The sequence below is a fragment of the Lepidochelys kempii genome, chromosome 11 (genome assembly GCF_965140285.1).
Source record: "Lepidochelys kempii isolate rLepKem1 chromosome 11, rLepKem1.hap1, whole genome shotgun sequence".
Lineage (NCBI taxonomy): Eukaryota > Metazoa > Chordata > Testudines > Cheloniidae > Lepidochelys > Lepidochelys kempii.
In genome coordinates, this window is record NC_136390.1 from 19,945,765 (window position 1) to 19,966,333 (window position 20,569).

At 40.9% G+C, this 20,569-nt stretch overlaps 1 protein-coding gene across 2 annotated transcripts in view; it reads left to right on the forward strand.

Moving 5' to 3' along the window:
- THSD7B (thrombospondin type 1 domain containing 7B) overlaps window positions 1-18,976 on the forward strand; it is a 518,592-nt gene extending 499,616 nt beyond the window's left edge. For both annotated transcript variants that reach the window (XM_073305365.2, XM_073305366.2), the window contains exons 22-28: window positions 7,223-7,382; window positions 7,890-8,063; window positions 8,159-8,254; window positions 9,997-10,079; window positions 11,501-11,693; window positions 17,687-17,774; window positions 18,683-18,976. In XM_073305365.2, the coding sequence (XP_073161466.2) occupies window positions 7,223-7,382; window positions 7,890-8,063; window positions 8,159-8,254; window positions 9,997-10,079; window positions 11,501-11,693; window positions 17,687-17,774; window positions 18,683-18,764 (876 nt within the window). In that variant the 3' untranslated portion in view covers window positions 18,765-18,976. The remainder of the gene's footprint in view (window positions 1-7,222; window positions 7,383-7,889; window positions 8,064-8,158; window positions 8,255-9,996; window positions 10,080-11,500; window positions 11,694-17,686; window positions 17,775-18,682) is intronic.
- Window positions 18,977-20,569: the final 1,593 nt, after the last annotated feature.

Here is a 20,569-nt window from a genome sequence, read left to right on the forward strand (position 1 = left end):
ACTAATTGTCTTCTATGAGGAAGAAGTATGGGTGAAATGCCGAGAGGAAATCCACTCCCTTCACCCAGGGCACATGACCTCAGTGCAGATCTCACCAGGGCTGCTTTTCCACACTGGGGCAAAGAGAGCTAGGGCCATTAGATGTGTGTGTGAAATGACCTCTCTTCTGATCTACCCTTGTCATAATGTAGCAGGCTTTGTGCCATCTTCTACTCCCACACTTCTCCCACAGAGGGCAGAGAGGATGCAGCAAGTGTGCCTGTGATGACTGCTGCAGCTGGCATGATCTACAGCAACCTTAGCCCACTGTAAATTGTAACAGGAACTGTTTTGACCCTTGGCCAGCCCACAATCAGGGAAGCAGAAAGATGACTTAGGGACACCCTTTCCTCCTGCTCTTTTCAGTTCAGCTAAATACAAACCAGGTACAACTGAGAATGTGCCCCATGCATGTAAATGTAATCTTTATGTAGCCCTAACACCCTGGGATCTAATCTTGTCCAGGTAAACAGAGTTAGTTCTGATGAGTACTAGATGGGAGGCTTTCAATTATAGGAAATAGTGCTGGTGATAAGGAAGTGGACACTTCTCTGTGAGTTAGGTACTGAATCGACACTTGATTGCTAAGATTATTAAGTCGACAGCACCTTTTGCAGAATAGAAACACGTTAAATCTGGAGCCTGGCCACATTTCAGCTGAGATAAAGTAATTACATCCTGTCTACCCCAGATTTCACCCTGCACTTTCAGTAGGATACAGTATTCTTCTCTCCTTCCTAAACTATTGTGCTGTCTTTCTGTGCTCTATTAAATGGCTGTCAGAGGTGGTTGCACTTCAGTGTGGGTGGGGGGAAGGAGGAGTGGTTCATTTACAATGTATTTTAGCAAAGCTCTTGAGAATGAGGCATGTTATATAAATGTAAGGCAATTTACTTCCAATTTTTTTCAGGGAATGAATCCTAAATTCGCCTTCCAAAGTATCAGAAAATCTTGTTTTTCACAGGTGTTCTGTTGAATCGACTTTGACTAACATGACACCAGAAAAATCTGTTGTGAAAGTAGCCTGACATGGTTAAATAAACAATATTCTTAATTATGAGTAGTCTACAATATTTATCTTTTCTGTATTATAGGATACCTGGAAAATATTTTGCAGTCTTAGAATAGTAACCATTTTAATCCTAAATTAGTTGATTTGGTGTGAATGATTAGAGCTGTTTGCATGCTTAGAAGTAGAGCCTGGCCTACCAGATGCCCTGCATTGCAGATTTTCAGATTATTTAAGCCAGGTATGACTGTTGGTCCTTGTGTCCTAAAAAAGATATGTTGGAACGCACTTCCAGTAGTGATAGTACCGGAACCCCTTTCCAGCTCCCAAAGACAGTGCAGAGGGTTCCAGTGCAACTCAAGCCCTGATTACCACTGCCCATAGACCTGCGTGCATCACAGGCCATTTCCAGTTGTGCAAGGAACAAACCTGCAGTCTTCAAAGAGATGGAAAACCTTTTAGAAGCAGTGAACATTACCAGTCCAAAAGCAATAAGGTACATAAATGGCAGTAAATTAAACCTGAGTCTGAATGTTTCCCTCTATGACAGCCTATCATAACCTGGATAAAAAACATAAACAACATGAAGTATTACTAATTTTTATTTTTTGAATTCTAAAGGAACATGAGACATGTAGTTAGACATTAACAAAACATTCGTCCAGGGCCTCAATATCATTTCAATTATATGTATTTAACACCAAATTTCCAAAGGTATTTAGGCTCCTAAAGGTACAGATAGGCTCCCAATGGGATTTGGAAAAGTGCCTAACTTTCATTAATTGGGAGTTGGGTGTCTAGACACTTTTGAAAATCCCACTAAGCACCTATCTGCATCATTTGGTGCCTAATACCATCAAAAGTCTGGCCCTCAAAGTCTGATCATGCAGCCCTTTCTCACAAAGGAGAATGCATACCCGAATAAATGCTCACTGATGAGGGAAAGTGTTGCCCAATCGGGCCCTTAATTAACAACTCTTTTTCCTCAGGAGAGAGAACATTTACCAAGCAGGCCTTACTCTTGGGAGCTATGTATGTCCAATAACCTCCTCAGAGATCTTCCTCTGTTTATCACCTGTTGTTCAATTTGGGCTGATTACTGATATCCTTACTCTAGCAAATTCCCACTAAATGCTACTGGATGGTTGGAACTTCAGGAATGGGTCCTATATAATTTTAGGAAGCAAATAGGGACCACTATTTTTCTTCTGTGTTATTTATGTACCACATATATAGTAAAAAAGCAGGCTTCCCCTGTCCTCTGTAAATAGCATCATGACTTTCCATTTTCAAAAAGTCTGATGATCCCTGCCATGTAAGGATGTCGTTAGGTTTGGTTGTTTGTAAAGCCAGCTTTAAATAATAAACAGAGGTCACCATTAAAGGGTAAACATTTACCACAGCATAATATCTGAGATACAGTAGCTATTTCCTATTCCAAAGATGTCCCTGATGTATCACAGTGTAGTAACTGTGTTGACAAAAGGTTGACTTTATAGTGGACAGCACTGTATTAGAGGTAGGTATTATTGTCAGCTAGAATAAGTGTCTTTTCATATCATTTTAGTCCTCTCCAATACAGATTAGTCATTTCCTTATGCTTTTCTTCTAAGTTTGAAAAATACTGTAGTTTGATTAGACCCTGTCTTCCCAGAGAGTTCCTTCCACATCATATTCTGTCTCCACCTGTAATTTCTAAGAACTCCAACCCAGTTTGGGACCTGGATGAGCTATTCACGCACCATTAATCCAAGTCTGCAACAGAGGCTTCTGTGGTGAAATAGTAATTTAGAATAATAAGTTACATACAGGTTAGATTGAAACACAATGTTGAAAACTTAATGTCTAGCTGCATACAATAAATCTCCACTAATACTTCCCTTAGACACTTGATTACCAACTGCTTTAAATCCAACTTGTTATACCAGGGCTTTGGAGCGGAGCCCGGAGCTGGAGCACGGAGCAGCAAGTTTTTGCTTGGAGCTGGAGCGGAGCCGGAGCACAGCTCCAAAGCTCTGCATTATACCCCCACTTGTATTTCACTACCTGTCAGAGAAAATGAGAAAGGTACTGCATGAATATGGGAAAGCCAGTCTTGAGATTCCTGCTACCAAGCCCAGTGCTGAATAAATATACTTGATCGGTAACCCTTTAGGTCTGTGAATGAGGTCCATTATTTTCAAAGAATCTACTGCCAGGTGATCCAGAGTAGCCCAATAAAAGCAGAGTTTTTACTTAAGGGGTTTTAGAAAATGCTCATTTCCGTAAAGCTCAAGTTCCACACATGTAATAAACATAACATCACCACAGGTTCACATCTTTAAAGAGAGGACAACAAACCCCATCACCTACAACAGCCATATCTTCCCTCCTTCCTACAGCATCCTTCAAGGTGTGATTGTCATTTTATCATCTGTTTAATAAAAAGGTATTGATTTTCCAATAAATTTAGTCCTTTTCAATAAGTATTCCAGAGCAGCGCTGAAAGGCTGTATGACTCAGGTGACTGGTAGTAGGGTATGGAGCCTTTCAGCACGGGTTCAGATCTGATCTACTTTTGATAACCGAAAGTTGCTAAGTTTTTATGACAGATCAGTAGAGTGTGTGATATAAATTGATGATCTCTGTCCACTTTTTAATTGTCCACATAATAAAGAGAATAAACACATACGCTGTTGACACCATTCTCTGCAGTCTCATTGAAGAGTTCAAGGATTTTCATGGAATCATAGAATCATAGAATATCAGGGTTGGAAGGGACCTCAGGAGGTCATCTAGTCCAACCCCCTGATCAAAGCAAGACCAATCCCCAACTAAAACATCCCAACCAGGACTTTGTCAAGTCTGACCTTAAAAACCTCTAAGGAAGGAGATTCTACCACCTCCCTAGGTAACCCATTCCAGTGCTTCACCACCCTCCTAGTGAAAAAGTTTTTCCTAACATCCAACCTAAACCTCCCCCACTGCAATTTAAGACCATTACTCCTTGTTCTGTCATCTGGTACCACTGAGAACAGTCTGGATCCATCCTCTTTGGAACCTCCTTTCAGGTTGTTGAAAGCAGCTATCAAATCCCCCCTCATTCTTCTCTTCTGCAGACTAAATAATCCCAGTTCCCTCAGCCTCTCCTCATAAATCATGTGCTCCAGCCCCCTAATCATTTTTGTTGCCCTCCGCTGGACTGTGGGGCCCAAAACTGGACATAGTACTGCAGATGAGGCCTCACCAATGCCAAATAGAGGGGAACGATCACGTCCCTCGATCTGCTGGCAATGCTCCTACTTATACATCCCAAAATGCCATTGGTCTTCTTGGCAACAAGGGCACACAGTTGACTTGTATCCAGCTTCTCATCCACTGTAACCCCTAGGTCCTTTTCTGCAGAACTGCTGCGTAGCCGCTCGGTCCCTAGTCTGTAGCAGTGCATGGGATTCTTCTGTCCTAAGTGCAGGACTCTGCACTTGTCCTTGTTGAACCTCATCAGATTTCTTTTGGCCCAATCCTCTAATTTGTCTAGGGCCCTCTGTATCCTATCCCTACCCTCCAGCATATGTACCACTCCTCCCAGCTTAGTGTCATCTGGAAACTTGCTGAGGATGCAATCCACACCATCCTCCAGATCGTTAATGAAGATATTGAACAAAACCGGCCCCAGGACTGATGCTTGGAGCACTGCACTTGATACTGGCTGCCAACCAGAAATGGAGCCATCGATCACTACCCATTGAGCCTGATGATCTAGCCAGCTTTCTATCACCTTATAGTCCATTCCTCCAGTCGATACTTCTTTAACTTGCTGGCAAGAATACTGTGGGAAACCGTATCAAAAGCTTTGCTAAAGTCAAGCAATAACACGTTCACTGCTTTCCCCTCATCCACAGAGCCAGTTATCTCATCATAGAAGGCAATTAGGTTAGTCAGGCATGACTTGCCCTTGGTGAATCCATGCTGACTGTTCCTGATCACTTTCCTCTCCTCTAAGTGCTTCAGAATTGATTCCTTGAGGACCTGCTCCATGATTTTTCCAGGGACTGAGGTGAGGCTGACTGGCTTGTAGTTCCCCAGATTGTCCTTCTTCCCTTTTTTAAAGATTGGCACTACATTAGCCTTTTTCCAGTCATCTGGGACCTCCCCCAATTGCCGCGAGTTTTCAAAGATAATGGCCAATGGCCCTGCAGTCACATCAGCCAACTCCTTTAGCACGCTCGGATGCAGCACATCCGGCCCCATGGACTTGTGCTCATCCAGCTTTTCTAAATAGTCCTGAACCACTTCTTTCTCCACAGAGGGCTGGTCATCTCTTCCCCATAGCGTGCTGCCCAGTGCAGTAGGCTGGGAGCTGACCTTGTTCGTTTTATTTTATTGTTATAAAGACTGACCATCTTTTAACCACTAAGATCAGAGTTACGGTATATTGTCAGGGGAATGTATGTAAGCCTTCATTCCTTCCACTCATTACGTATCCATTCTGTGGAGAAACTGAGGATTTCAGTTTCCAGTGCTGATTGGGGAAGGTCTGAATATCATGAAAATATTTTCCAAAGCTCTATGCATTTCACACTTACTGGTTATCCAGACCAAATTCCTGTTCTAGTCATTGTGCTTTGTGAACTTGAATTCCTCCTGCAGAGTCACTGTGGTATTATACTCTTCTTCACTTCCTTGTCCAAACTGTTTAGAGAGTTATGCAGCTATTTAACAGTTATGGTCAATTCTACCCTGTAGAATTATAGAGGTGATTACATTTTAGTGCTGGCTAAAGTAATTTCTGTATACATCATGCTCGATCATGTCACTGAGGCCCAGTCCCTGATAGGGCAGTGTGGAGCTGTACCTACCACCATCCACCCACCCTGACCCCGAGAAGCTCCTGAGTTTTCTTCCTCAGTTCTTCAGCTCTACAGAAATCATCCTGCATCCTTCTGGTGTGCAGGGGAGGCAAGTGTACTGATCCGTTCCTTCAGGCATCCAGCATACCTCCCCTAATAGTCCTGCAAGATCTGCTGATCAGTGCATGTGGGGAGAAACCTGGTACTTCCCTCCTTCCCAATCACAGCTGTTTCATAAAAGTGCAAGAAGGAGGTTTACCCTCCCCCCAACGTTGCACACCTGCAGAGGAGGTGGGCACAATCTAGTTCCATAGGCCTGGATCCACAGCGGGTCTTAGGCATGCAATGCTCAGCATCACTTCACAGCGCCTGATTTCTGGGCATCTAGAAAATCACAGGAACAACACTGCAATCTGCAAAACCTGTGTTAGACACCTAGACAACCTATACAATGAATCAGGAGAGAGAGTCACCTAAGAAATGTGATCCACAAAAGCCAGCATGCCAGGCGAGGTGCTGTCTAAGCTAGCCAATGGGAGTTGTCGACAAGGAGGTGTGACCTAAACTGTGCCTCACTATCAGAGAGAGGTACCTAAGTCCGGCCTGCAGGAAGTGACCTACCTCTGCTAGCGATCCCCGAACAGGAACCCTTCTCCTGTAGTCAGGCAGCAAAGCTGCCAAAGGCATTTCTTGTGAGAATGAGTTAGGTGCAGGGTCCAGTCCCCCAACTCCCAACACTATGTCATTATTCACCCACTGGGGAACAACTTCAACAGGAGAGACTGAGGAGCCCCATATCAGAATATCCCACAGCTCAGTGGTTAGAGCACTCTTCGGGGAGGTAGGGAGATGCCTGTTTAAATCCCTCCCCACCCTTTGCCTGAGAGAGGAATTGAAAATATCAAAGTATCCTGAGTGCTGTGACCACTGGGCTGAAAAGCATAAGGTGGGCAGTGGTACCACCACCTCATTCCAGGTTTGGAATGGAACCTGATCCGGGAGATGTCTACAGTGAGGCAGCAGATTGCATGCCCAGAGGCAGAAACTTATGTGCTGAGGGACCTTTCACCTTGAAAACTTGGGTACTGAGTGACTTTAGGCACCTATATGGTTTGGCAGAAGTTTTACAGATCACAGTAGAGCCTAAAACTGGAATTTATGTGCCTAAACACCAGATTTAGGTGCTTAAGTGTAGGGTTAGGCATCTAACACCTTTGTGGATCGGGACCAGAGTCTGTATAGCACTTTGAGATCCTTTCAGTGAAAGTGCTATATAAATTCACTTATTATTTATTATTTGATTATTGTTTAAGTTAGCAACATGTGATTCTGGTATCTCCCACAGGGTGGACAATGCGGTGAAGGATTCCAAATCCGCAGCCTCACGTGTATGGTTCATGATGCGTCTAAGTCTGTTCCATCCAAGCAAGTAGAAAATGCATTGTGTGGAGAACTGCCATCAAAAGACAATGCACTACAATTACCATGTTCTGTGCCTTGCCCAGGTAAATTCTTCTGAGATTGTGTGGTAAGCACTCAGGAGCAGGGATGCCTCTCTAGTTTCAACAATCACAACTTGTATCATAAATCAAACTGTTATTAATTATCTGCATTGTGGTAACATCCTTCAGTCAGGCTTAGGGCCTCATTGTTCTTATATAAGTACACAGGAAGATACAACCCACAAACAGCTTCTAATGTAATCCAAGACAAGACACAGCAGACTTTCTGCCAAGCAACTGGAGGGCATGAGGGAGAGAAAATGAAGGTGACAGTAATAAGAATTTGTGATTCTACAGATTAGCTGTGTGTTCAACCTGATGGCTTTAAATCTTTTGAAAGAGCTTTTCCTTTATTTTGCAGATACAGATCCAGTATGGTACAAAAATAACAGAAGAAGCCATGCTAGTGGGTTATAATTGGCATTATTTCCAAAAGACTAGCTGTACATTTAAACTATCCTTTGAGGCTGTCTCCTTCGGATAACAGTGTTTTATTCTTTTGACGTGTAGGTGATTGCCATTTGACAGGATGGTCAGAGTGGAGCTCATGTGAGCTAACATGTATTGATGGCAGGAGCTTTGAGACCACTGGTCGCCAGTCTCGATCAAGAACATTTATCATTCAGTCTTTTGAAAACCGAGACAGCTGTCCTGAGCAAGTCTTGGAGACACGGCCTTGTTCAGGTATTGAAGCCACAGTCCTTGGCTTTATTCCACTCATGGGTTTCTGTTTTTGTAGTTATATGAAGATTAATTGCTTTGTCTTGTTTAAATTGTAGGAGGGAAATGTTATAACTATGCATGGAAAACCAGCCTTTGGAGAGATAATGAACGTACAGTGTGGTGCCAACGTTCAGATGGGGTAAATGTCACAGGTATGTCTACAAAGCATGGGACACAGTGTGAAAGCTTAGCTGAGAATGATTAGGGTTAGCATGGGAGGGAAATGTAAAGAGACTTTAAAATTTATGTGAAACTTGAAAGAAATAAAAAACATTGTTAGCTGATTTTGGACATAGATTTCCCAAAGTCCAGTTTGGATTGTCTGATTAGGTCCTTTAATAATGACATATTTGTGTTTGAATTTAGCTAGGAAACACATATGAATTCACCAACTTCATATCAGATCATTATAACAAATAGGATGTAAATGAGATGATTGCCCAATTTATGCACAGGTTTTGTTGGTGATTCAAACACAAGTATGAACTCACTAAAAAGACCTGAGTGGGCCAGTTTGTATATACGTTACCAGTGTGAGTGTTATATAATTTTAGAGAAAGGAGAAATCACATGGGTGCTTGCAGATTCTGCAGTTCTTCTTCCCTTCTGTGCACCAGGAAGCTTCTTCCTCTCACCTCTCCACCTCTATCAATAGGAAAGCATACTATATGGTCAGCACTTCCAGGTCCAGTGCCAAAGCCACCAGTGGGTCCACATGGTTTGCAAGTCCCTAGGATCTCTTTCTGGTTATATAAATGAGGAAATAGGTAGATATGAAAATAGAAATCTTCCCACCCCACTCCTATGTATAATGATTTTTTTAAATGTTATATAACAAACATTAACTGCCAGGATTGCAAAGTAGTTAAAGGAGCTGATTCTATATAACAGGGTTCAAAAAAGAACTAGATAAACTCATGGAGGATAGGTCCAGCAATGGCTATTAGCCAGGATGGGCGGGAATGGTGTCCCTAGCCTCTGTTTGTGAGGAGCTGGGGATGAGCAACAGGGGATGGATCACTGGATGATTACCTGTTCTGTTCATTCCCTCTCAAGCACCTGGCATTGGCCACTGTCAGAAGTCAGGACACTGGGCTAGATGGACCTTTGGTCTGACCCAGTATGGCCGTTCTTATGTTCACATTTTCCATATTCACATGAAAGCTTACAGCAGTACAAGGAGTAGTGGGCATGCGGATTAGACACTGGTGTGAGGTGCCTGAAATCCTCCAGATTTCCTGTGTGGCCTCGAGAAAGTCATTTATTCTCTCTCTACCTCTTTTCCCCATCACTAAAATGGACAAAAATTCCCTGTCTTGTGAAGCTAACTTAACTAATGAATCATACAGAAAAGGAGTACTTGTGGCACCTTAGAGACTAACCAATTTATTTGAGCATAAGCTTTCGTGAGCTACAGCTCACTTCATCGGATGCATACTGTGGAAAGTGTAGAAGATCTTTTCATCGGATGCATACTGTGGAAAGATGTAGAAGCATGAAAAGCATGAAAAAATACCTCCTCCCACCCCACTCCTGTACATCCTGAGTGGGGTGGGAGGAGGTATTTTTTCATGCTTTGTGTGTATATAAAAAGATCTTCTACACTTTCCACAGTATGCATCCGATGAAGTGAGCTGTAGCTCACGAAAGCTTATGCTCAAATAAATTGGTTAGTCTCTAAGGTGCCACAAGTCCTCCTTTTCTTTTTGCGAATACAGACTAACACGGCTGTTACTCTGAAACGAGTCATACAGAGTTACTATGATGATGAAGCTCCATAGAAAAGCATAGAAATAATTTAAAAATAAGCAGAAAAATGCTTTTCAACAACAGCAAGATAAGCATTAATCTTTGTATTCTTGAAAGTACGTGGTGATGAGAATTTCTTTTACAGGGGGTTGTTCTGTTCAGACCCAGCCTGATGAAACCAGACATTGCAATCCAGAGTGCAAAAAACCATTCACCTACTGCACCCAGGTAAGCTGCTGCTGCAGAAGACATTTTAGGAATTATCTTATCTTCAACATCTTAGAAGCTTTCTAACCCCTCTAACAATGGTATATACAAGACTCCACCTAGAGACGATTCTGGGAATTTGTGTTTAGAATTTAGATCCTAAGAGGAAAAGGTGACTTGCGCAAATCCAAGCTGGGTTGATAGTGTTACATTTTTGGTTTGCTTTTTAATTAAGAGCTCTTCTGGGTCTCCTATATGAGCTGTTGACTATAGATCTGGGAGGTCTGGGACTTCTTTAAAGATGGGAGCTCAGAGACTGCTCCCTTTCTACTCCCTGGGGGCGGAGGGGACAGAGAGAGCCAGGAGGAGGCAGTGACACATCCCCAACCTTACAGAATCAGGCTGGTGCACAGGGAAGCAAACAACTAACCCTATAGAGGTGGTGTAGTAGGCACATCCCCCTTCCCACTGGGGGCTCTGCAGGGCACCCTGAGATTGGATGTTTGCCCTGGGGAGGCTCATCTCCATGCCATCCCTTACTCTGGGATACGCCTAATGGTCGTGACCTAGCCTGACATAAGCAAAGAGCTCTGTTGGTCCCAGAATATTAGAGATACAATGTGGGTGAGGTAATATCATTTCTCTCACCAACAGAAGTTGGTCCAATAAAAGATATTACCTCACCCGCCTTGTCGCTAATAAACAAAGAGCAGTATTTTCAAACTTGGATGTCTTAGACACCTAAAGTGGCATGATTTACAAAAATGCTGGGCATCTGCAACACCTGTCAGTGTCAACGGGAGTAGCAGGGGCTGAGCACCTCTGAAATCAGGCCTTTTCTGTGGGGTCCTGATCTGAAGCCAATTGCAGTGGGCTTTGACTCAAGCCCTAGGTGTCTAACTTTAAACATTGCTCTTTGAAAGTGTTCCATGTTGTTGTTTTTTTCCTTTAAGTTAATGATAGTTTCTCAGCATTAACCACATATTAACAACCTCTCTTTTTGTCTCAGAATGTGTAGCTCAGGTTGGTTACACAGTTCTGTAAGCGGGCTCAAGGGTGAAATCCTGGGCTCAGTGAAGTCAACAGCAAACCTTCCATTGACTTCGCTGGGGCCAAATTTCAAGTGGTATCTTTGGTGTCATCTGTTGTATTTTGTAAGCCCTGTCTCTGTAGGTTTTCCTTTTATCTAGCTCTGATATTCTAGTTTGGCTGCTGTTGAAATTAATAAAAGACTTTACTTTATCACTATGATTGGGAAAATATACTGTATACGTGGGCCTTTCACTGTTTGTATGCATAGCGTAAGACATTTCTGAGAATATAAATATAAGCAAGTCACAAAATACTTGGGTGGGGGGATCAGAAAAATATCACAAATTTCCTTGATATGCTTAGTAGAATGTACTTTGTGGTTTAATAATAAATAAATATTTGTTGCTTAGAGCGGAGTCTGCAGTTGTGAGAGAGGATATACAGAAATAATGAGATCAAATGGTTTCCTGGATTACTGCATGAAGGTACCAGGTTTGGAAGATAAGAAAGCTGATGTTAAAACCAGTGCTGGAAAGAATAAACCTGTCAACTCAAAAATGCATGACATTTTCAAAGGATGGTCTATTCAGCCTTTTAATCCAGGTAAAAAAAAATTCAATAGAAAGAATGCCCGTTTCTCTATAGAAGTTATACTTTGTAAATCTTAAAATCAAAGATTGTGTAGGAGAGTTTAAATTGTGAGACCAGTATGCTAGTTTGTATCTCTTCTTTTATTCCTTCGCTGTCATATCCAGCATAATCATAATTTATTATTCTGAGAGATAATAAAGACTGAATGAAGCAATAATGTTTGGCAAAAGCACCCCCATATGGAATTCTTGGAGTTACTTGGAATCACATCTAGCTACTAAATAGTGATGTTCTACAAATGTTGTGCTTGGTACCGGGGAAAGATACCTTGCATCATTAGCATTTCAAAAGGTCTTAAAGCAGAAGATTTCTTACAGGTTTCATGACTGGAGACAGGTTTGATTAATCATGTGTTGTTATGTTTTGAAAGGTGTGAAAAAAAATAGGCTAATGAATACAGAGACAAACTGGATTTAGTTTAAAAGGGTTTAACCAGAAGAAAGAGATTATGTATTAGGTTGTGATACCTTTAGAGAGAGTAGCAATTTGCTCCTTGAGTAGTCCCATTGTGGAGTTGAGGTGCTACAATAGCTGTGAATTAGGGTATCACAATCTGGCCAGAAGTTAGCATTTATGCACTGATCATAGAATCATAGAATCATAGAATATCAGGGTTGGAAGGGACCCCAGAAGGTCATCTAGTCCAACCCCCTGCTCAAAGCAGGACCAATTCCCAGTTAAATCATCCCAGCCAGGGCTTTGTCAAGCCTGACCTTAAAAACCTCTAAGGAAGGAGATTCTACCACCTCCCTAGGTAACGCATTCCAGTGTTTCACCACCCTCTTAGTGAAAAAGTTTTTCCTAATATCCAATCTAAACCTCCCCCACTGCAACTTGATGTAATATCTTGAGTTAGTACTTACTCATTTAAATCAATGGCAGACTTCCTATTTACTTCAATAGAAGGTGGATTTGACCCATGGGTATAGTATCTGATTACCAATTTGGATGTTATTCTTTATTGAAAAAAACAAAGAGGAGTCCTTGTGGCACCTTAGAGAGTAACAAATTTATTTGGGCATAAGCTTTCATGGGCCATAACCCACTTCATCAGATGCATGGAGTAGAAAATACAGTAAGCAGGTATAAATACACAGCACATGAAAAGATGGGAGTTGCCTTACTGACTGGGGTGTCAGACCAATTCAATTAGGGTGGATGTGGCCCATTTCCAACTGTTGACAAGAAGGGGTGAATATCAACAGAAGGAAAATTACTGTTTTGTGGAGCTAATGAGGTCAATTCAATCATGGTAGATGTGGCCCATTCTCAACAGTTGACAAGAAGGTGTGAGTATCAACAGAGGGAAAATTATTTTTTGTTGTGACCCAATCACTCTCAGTCATATATTCCATCATGTGCCAACAATGCCCCTCTGCCATGTACATTGGACAAACCGGACAGTGTCATGGAGTCCCTGGGCGATGCTCTGGAACTGCTCCCTACATAGCCAGTCAGAACTCTGGAGAAGTCTCCTTTCTGTGAGCAGACTGTCTTTAGGACACACAGCTCACACAGCTTCTACCTTCCTGGGTCTGACCTCGGAGCATTCAGCATCCTCTGCCCCTCCGTGCGTTTCCCACAGCGAGTCCGCCCAGGCGGGGTCCTGGGGAAGCCAGAGGGTTCTGCACCCCAACTTCGCAGACAGACGTGACTGTCAGCCAGCCAGTAAAACAGAAGGTTTATTAGACAACAGGGACATGGTCTAACACAGAGCTTGTAGGTGCAGAGAACAGGGCCCCTCAGCCGGGTCCATTTTGGGGGGCAGTGAGCCAGACAACCCCATCTGCACTTCACTCCATGTCCCCAGCCAGCCCCAAACTGACTCCCCCTCCAGCCTCTCCTTCTCTGGGCTTTGTCCCTTTCCAGGCCAGAAGGTCACCTGATTCCTTTGTTCTCCAACCCTTTAGCTCTCACCTTGCAGGGGGGAAGGGCCCAGGCCATCAGTTGCCAGAAAACAGGGTGTTGGCCATTCTCTGTGTCCAGACCCCTGCACACACCTGCCCTCTATCATAGAATCATAGAATATCAGGGTTGGAAGGGACCTCAGAAGGTCATCTAGTCCAACCCCCGATCAAAGCAGGACCAATCCCCAACTAAATCATCCCAGCCAAGGCTTTGTCAAGCCTGACCTTAAAAACTTCTAAGGAAGGAGATTCCACCACCTCCCTAGGTAACGCATTCCAGTGTTTCACCACCCTCCTAGTGAAAAAGTTTTTCCTAATGTCCAACCTAAACCTCCCCCACTGCAACTTGAGACCATTACTCCTTCTTCTGTCATCTGCTGCCACTGAGAACAGTCTAGATCCATCTTCTTTGGAACCCCCTTTCTGGTAGTTGAAAGCAGCTATCAAATCCCCCCTCATTCTTCTCTTCCGCAGACTAAACAATCCCGTTTCCCTCAGCCTCTCCTCATAAGTCATGTGTTCCAGTCCCGTAATCATTTTTGTTGCCCTCCGCTGGACTCTTTCCAATTTTTCCACTCTAGGGCTCTGCAACCATCATACATCCTTATCCCACCACCTAGATACTTAAGAACTGCATAGGGGAAACTGAGGCACTCTCACACTATTCAGAGGAAACATTAAGAACAGTCCCGCTTTGTCACAGACAGTCTACGCAAATGAATAAATAGACACAAATCAGACATCAAAAATTGTAACATTCAGAAACCAGTAGGAGAGCACTTCAGTCTCCCTGGACACTCAATAACAGACTTAAAAGTGGCAATTCTTCAACAAAAAACTTCAAAAACAAACTTCAGCAAGAAACTGCAGAACTGGAATTAATTTGCAAACTTGACACCATCAAATTAGGCCTGAATAAAGACTGGCTGTGGCTGGGTCACTACAAAAAATTATTTTCCCTCTGTTGATACTCACACCTTCTTGTCAACTGTTGAGAATGGGCCACATCTAGCATGATTGAATTGGCCTCGTTAGCACTACAAAAAGTAATTTTCCCTCTGTAGATATCCACACCTTCTTGTCAACTGTTGGAAATGGGCCACATCCACCCTAACTGAATTGGCCTCGTTAGCACTGACACCCCGCCTCCCACTCGTTAAAGGCAACTCCCATCTTTTCGTATTTATACCTGCCTACTGTATTTTCCACTCCAGGCATCTGATGAAGTGGGTTATAGCCCACGAAAGCTTATGCCCAAATAAATTTGTTAGTCTCTAAGGTTCCACAAGGACTCTTTGTTGTTTTTGTTGATAGAGACTAACACGGCTACCCAGCTGAAACGTACTTTATTGAGTAACCTAACCAACAGTTCTGGGGAACAGCATAACTATAACAACTAGGTATGGTTGGCAAAATTCTTCAATGGGAGAACTTCAGAAAATACGGATCCTACAGAAACAAACACACTGGGTTGCTCTTCTGGCTTTGATTGATCTTTTCTTCCCCACCCCAAATGTTGTTAAATTTTTATTTTACTTTTCCCCCATTTTGAAACAATATTTACAAGAGTAATTATATGCAAAAAACAATCATGAGGAAACATCAAGATGGACATTTTGATAGACTGAAGTCTCAGGCATACAAGTTAAGTTTCCCACAAGGAGATTAATTCTATAATACACAAAATGACTGTTTATTTGTATTGTATTGCATTATATTTCTTGTGTTTGCAAATTAGTCTGTGATGGTCACACAACACTGGGAAACGTAATGAAAGATCCTATTAGATTATATGGGACAGAGTTAAGGCTGCCTGAGTGTCCTGATCTGTGTGACTTCAGCTCAACTTTAATGTTACATTAACTTATTTGGTTTGCAAACAATAATCGATCTCTGTATTTACTATATCGGAGCTAATAATACAGTTAATGGTTTTTAGAGCAGAACATGGTCCAGAAAGAGAGGCAATGCAGCAAGCGTGGTTTGCGTGCCTTTCTCTAAAGTTTGACAGTTGATTTTTGAGTTCATTTGCTTGTTACATTTGTAAATATATATAAAATTACATTTCATAACACTTGGTGAGTGCAACATTTTTGTCCTCTAAGATGTATTGCATGACCATCCAGAACTAGTTTTGGACCAAATAATAATTTATCTAATTACTATTAAACTACACTCTGTAAAACAAGAGTACAGAGACATTCCTCAAGTCAAGATGTAATTTAAATAATATTGTTTAAAATGTAAGGCTGGATCCTCCCCTGTATTTATACCAGCAAAGGAGAGCAGAAAGAAGCACTGGAATGAGTTACCTAGGGACTTAATGGAATCTCCTTCCTTAGAGGTTTTTAAGGCCTGGCTTGAGAAAGCCCTAGCTGGGATGATTTAGGTGGGGATTGGTCTAGCTTTGAGCAGGGGGTTGGACTAGATGACGGCCTGAGGTCCCTTCCAACCCTGATATTCCATGATTCTATGAAAGAAACAAATCAGGTCGGGGGATCTTTTTGGGTGACCATCTGAGTGTTTTCTAGCTCTCTGGTTTCTAGCTAGCACTGCTCAGGTTGAGAAGTGCAGCATGCTTCTCTCCTAATCCATTAGAAATATCAGCAGCAAAGTCAGCAGACACTCCATGATGAGGCCTTCCCATAGAGGGAGATAGAATGCAACTGTTGGGTTGGGAAGGAATCATGATACAGGGAAGAGATACCTCAAGTGTAGCACAGGGGGACAGCTTTCCCATAAGATCAGAGCCTCTTTTCTTGGTGTTTTATGGTTTTTGGAGGCTGCATCTGTCTGCCTCTTGTAACTCCCCCATGCTCCTTTTGGAACATCTGTGATACCAAGGGGGTACTGAAGACCCACTGTATCAGGAGCCCCCAACTACAATTGTACCACCACTGAAATCCCAGGTGTTGGTAGCATTGGAAAGTGTAGTACCAGGTAAATTGCACTTCCCTCAAGAAACTAATTAAAAAAACAGTAATCTTTGAAAAAAATCTCATCATTCAGATTTAAAGGCAATAATTGGCTGCACCTGTGTGATGGTTCAACTCTTACATGAGACTGAGTTTTGTACGGTCTCTGGTCTGTTATTCCCACTGGCTTGTGTACATTTCCCTGGAGCATGAGTTAGCAATTCTGTTCATATGAATCAGCACAGAATCTCTCACAAGGAAAGTATGCCTGTCTCATAGACTGTTTTTTAAAAATTTAAAAAAAAAAAACAGGAGGGAGGGTGTGAGGGTATCATGCATCAGCTGTTGCCATGGTATCTGGATATCTTGCAAGGAATACATTGATTCCAGAGCTTAATGAAATCATAATGTCTGTTATCATGGGAAAATCCAAGATGCTGACATTTGTTGACATCATCTGGAATTTATACCAAACAGCAAAATCCTGAAATGTTTTTCAGAACAAAAGATTTTCATTCAGAATAGTCAGTTTTGTTAATCAAAAGGAAATGTTTCAGCATTCTCAAATTAAAACATTTCTCTTAGGGCCAGCTCAATATTGAACTGTGTCCACCAGAACTGCCATGGTGCATCATGAGAGTTGTAATTAGGTTGCCTTTTTTCCCCATTATCTTCTATGGACTGGACTCCCCATCTTGACTACTTTTCCCAGGATGCACTGTGGTCATCTGACTCCTGTGATACACCACAGCAGGCCAGGAAGAGGGGAGACTGTTTCTGTGTGGGATGACCTGAAATAAAATATTTCATTTTTATTTTTCCATAAAGAAAATAAAAAAATCAGCAACATTAAATTTTTCTTGTAGAAAATTTAGATTTTGCGGAAAACACTTTTTTTAAATAAAAAAACAGTTCTCCGCAAAATTACCAACCAGCTCTAGTTAGCTCCTAGTACCAGTTTTCTGTCAGTAATCTTAATATTATTCTTATGTGTTAAGACATTATGCATTCTCTTTATATTTAGACTGGTGGGAATTAGAAGTATTAGTAAAATAAAGCTTAATAAATGTGATTTGTATTCTGTCTCCTGTCCCCTTCCCCACTCCAATGTAATTTAAAATAGATGGTAGACTTAAGATTTGGGTGTATGGAGCATCAGCTGGTGGTTTTCTCATCATACTTTTCCTGATTTTTACATCATATCTTGTTTGGTAAGTACTCTAAATGCGTTGTTTGTTTTTATTTAAGTCATTTGAAATGCATGACAGTCAAATGCATCAGTGTCACAATGATGTAACTGGATTAAAGCGGATATAAATTTGGCCCATTACTTTGGCCCAGGTGTTAGAGTAATGCGAATTCTGCAAAAAGCTGCTCTAAGCTGCATCACAATGGGGTAGAGAATCAGGCAGCCATAACTGTCTCCCTGACAGCTTGACCATTCTGCTGTATCCAAAATCTAGCCCATATATATTTCTCTTGTTCTGCTTTTTTTACTCCAGGAGTGTATGTATTAAAACAGGATTTGTGTGTTTTTTTAGGAATTTTTGTTCCAGCTACTTTTTTTAAAATCAAAGCCAGAACTACGCTTTATTTGTGACCTCACAGGTTGAGAATATAGAGTTGTTTAGGAGTATGACATCACAAGTATAATTTATGATATCCCTTGAGAAATAAAGAGGAGTCTATAAAGTTCTGTGTACAAAATATTTCTACCTTTTTGCAATAAAAAGGGGAAAAAGAAATGAGGATTTCTGAGATACAGGCAGAATTGTTTCTAAATTGACCTGTTTCCGTTTTTTTGTGAGGTATAGTTGCTCTTTATTGTTTTTGCCTTGTGTACAGATTAAGAATAAAGATTATCTACATTTCAAATAGCACCTTAGCCTGCACTCTTTACCCAGGTGATAATTCTATTGAACTCAGTAGGAATCTTATTTCAGTAAGTGCAGAAACAGTACTATAACTTGTTTTCTCAAATGTATCCATTGTATGTTAGGTGTAATGTAATTTGCGAATGGAAATAGCTGAGCATAAAGTTTTATAAATTTGTAGGGTTTCAAATGGTATCTCAATTCAAATTTTTGATTTCTGAAGCATGTTTTCATTTTTCTTGCAGCAAAAAAACAAAACAGCATCAAAGTGCTCCTCCACAACAGAAGCCTCTGACCTTCGCATATGATGGAGATATAGACATGTAACATAAAAGAAATCCAAATGTATACTTCAACTGCCTTAACTGCTTACTCTTTTATACCTTTCAGATTCCTCAGTTTTTTGAGGAATCTCTTGACTTGTAATATACCAGGCAGAAATTAAATATTGCAAATGTGGAATTTTGCCTCTGGTTTATTTAAAAAATGGAGTCAAAGACCTTTAGATCTTGTGAAAAAATTTCCAAATTGTTTCTTGTGAAAATGCATCTCTTCCTGTTTGACAATAGGAATAAAAAAATTACGATTTTTTTAATAACATTTACTTTAAAAAAAAAGCATGACAATCCTATGGAAAATGTGACATTCAATATAAATGACAAGTTTGACACTTCATCATTATGCACTATATTAGTGCAGAGTTCTTTATTCTGCACTTATTTCAACAATGAGTTTTCTAGTGTTTATGTTTAGTTCAAAAGACTTTGAAGCTGAATTGTGTATTTTGAGAAATGCAAAAAAAAAAGAAGAAGAATGTGTTGAAATAACTAGAATTCTCTGGGTTTTTAAAGTTAGTGCTTTCTTATGCCGTTTTCTAGCCTGGAATATGATTTTGCTCCATTTCCATCAATAGGACAGAATAAGGATTGTTTAAATTTACAGCACAAGAAGTGATATAGGTGGTTTCTTACTGAATATGTTTTTTAAAAGAGATGAATAAATAGATGTTTTGATGAATGGGTAGAGAATTTGATTGTTTAAAAATGTATTTTAAATTAGATCAAACCACGTAGATACATTTTGGCCATTTTAAATTATAATTCAGTTTAATTACTACAAACTCTGCTTTTGTAATTTAAATTTTCTTAACTGAAATATTTATAAATTCTTTTTTGAATTTAATTATCTGACCTCATTTAATATACATCTGACACAACTACTGTTTGTAAAAGGTCTTGCTTTTTTAAATGTTTGAAAAATACTGAAAAGTTACCATTGTAAACATCTTGGAAACATTTGAAGAAGATAAGTGTTTGTAATAGTATGTGTTGCAAGTAAGAAAGTGCCATCTTGTGGTATTGATGTGTATTTATAAGCAAATAAAATGTTAAAGAGAGTAAGAATTTTGCTCCCAGTATATTGAATTAAATGTGTGTTAAAGACTTTCATTCTGACCTTTCAGTATGCCTCAAATCATATTCTATACCGGATGAAAACCCTGGAGAGTTTTCACCTGAGTGGGTTTGGACATTGTCCCATCCTGTAACTAGTGCAGGTCAGAAAATTGAGTTTTTCTCCTGTGGAAAATGGTGAAAAAACAACAAGATATTATTCTAATTTTTGTAAAAAAAATTATCTTTTCAGGGAAAAATTGGAAATCAAAAATTTTCAGCCAAAAGCTAAAGTTTTTGATTGGAAATTGAAAATTTTGATTCGGAGATAATGCTGTGAAGCCTCATGGTAGCTGTCATTCAGATCTCTCGTGCCCCTTCAGCCACTCTCGCCAGACGACATTTCCCATGATGCAACCCAGGCTCCTTTCTCACAGAAATGTCCCAGTGCACCAAGAGAGAAATATGCCATGGTGCATCGTGGGACATGTCATTTGGCTGGGCACCCTGACCCACAGAGGAGAATGGGGGAATAAGAGTTGCAAACCAGAGCTCCCCAGGAGATACTGCAGTGACACTTCCGGATAGAAATACGTTGTGTTTTTGATGAAAAAAATCCAACTCTCAGCAGAGAGCAGACAATTTCTGCAAAATAATTTATTAACATGAAAAGTCAGTTTCTGCTGAAAAACAACTTTGACAGAAAATTTTCAACTGGCCCTACTGTCTAGTCTACAGCTA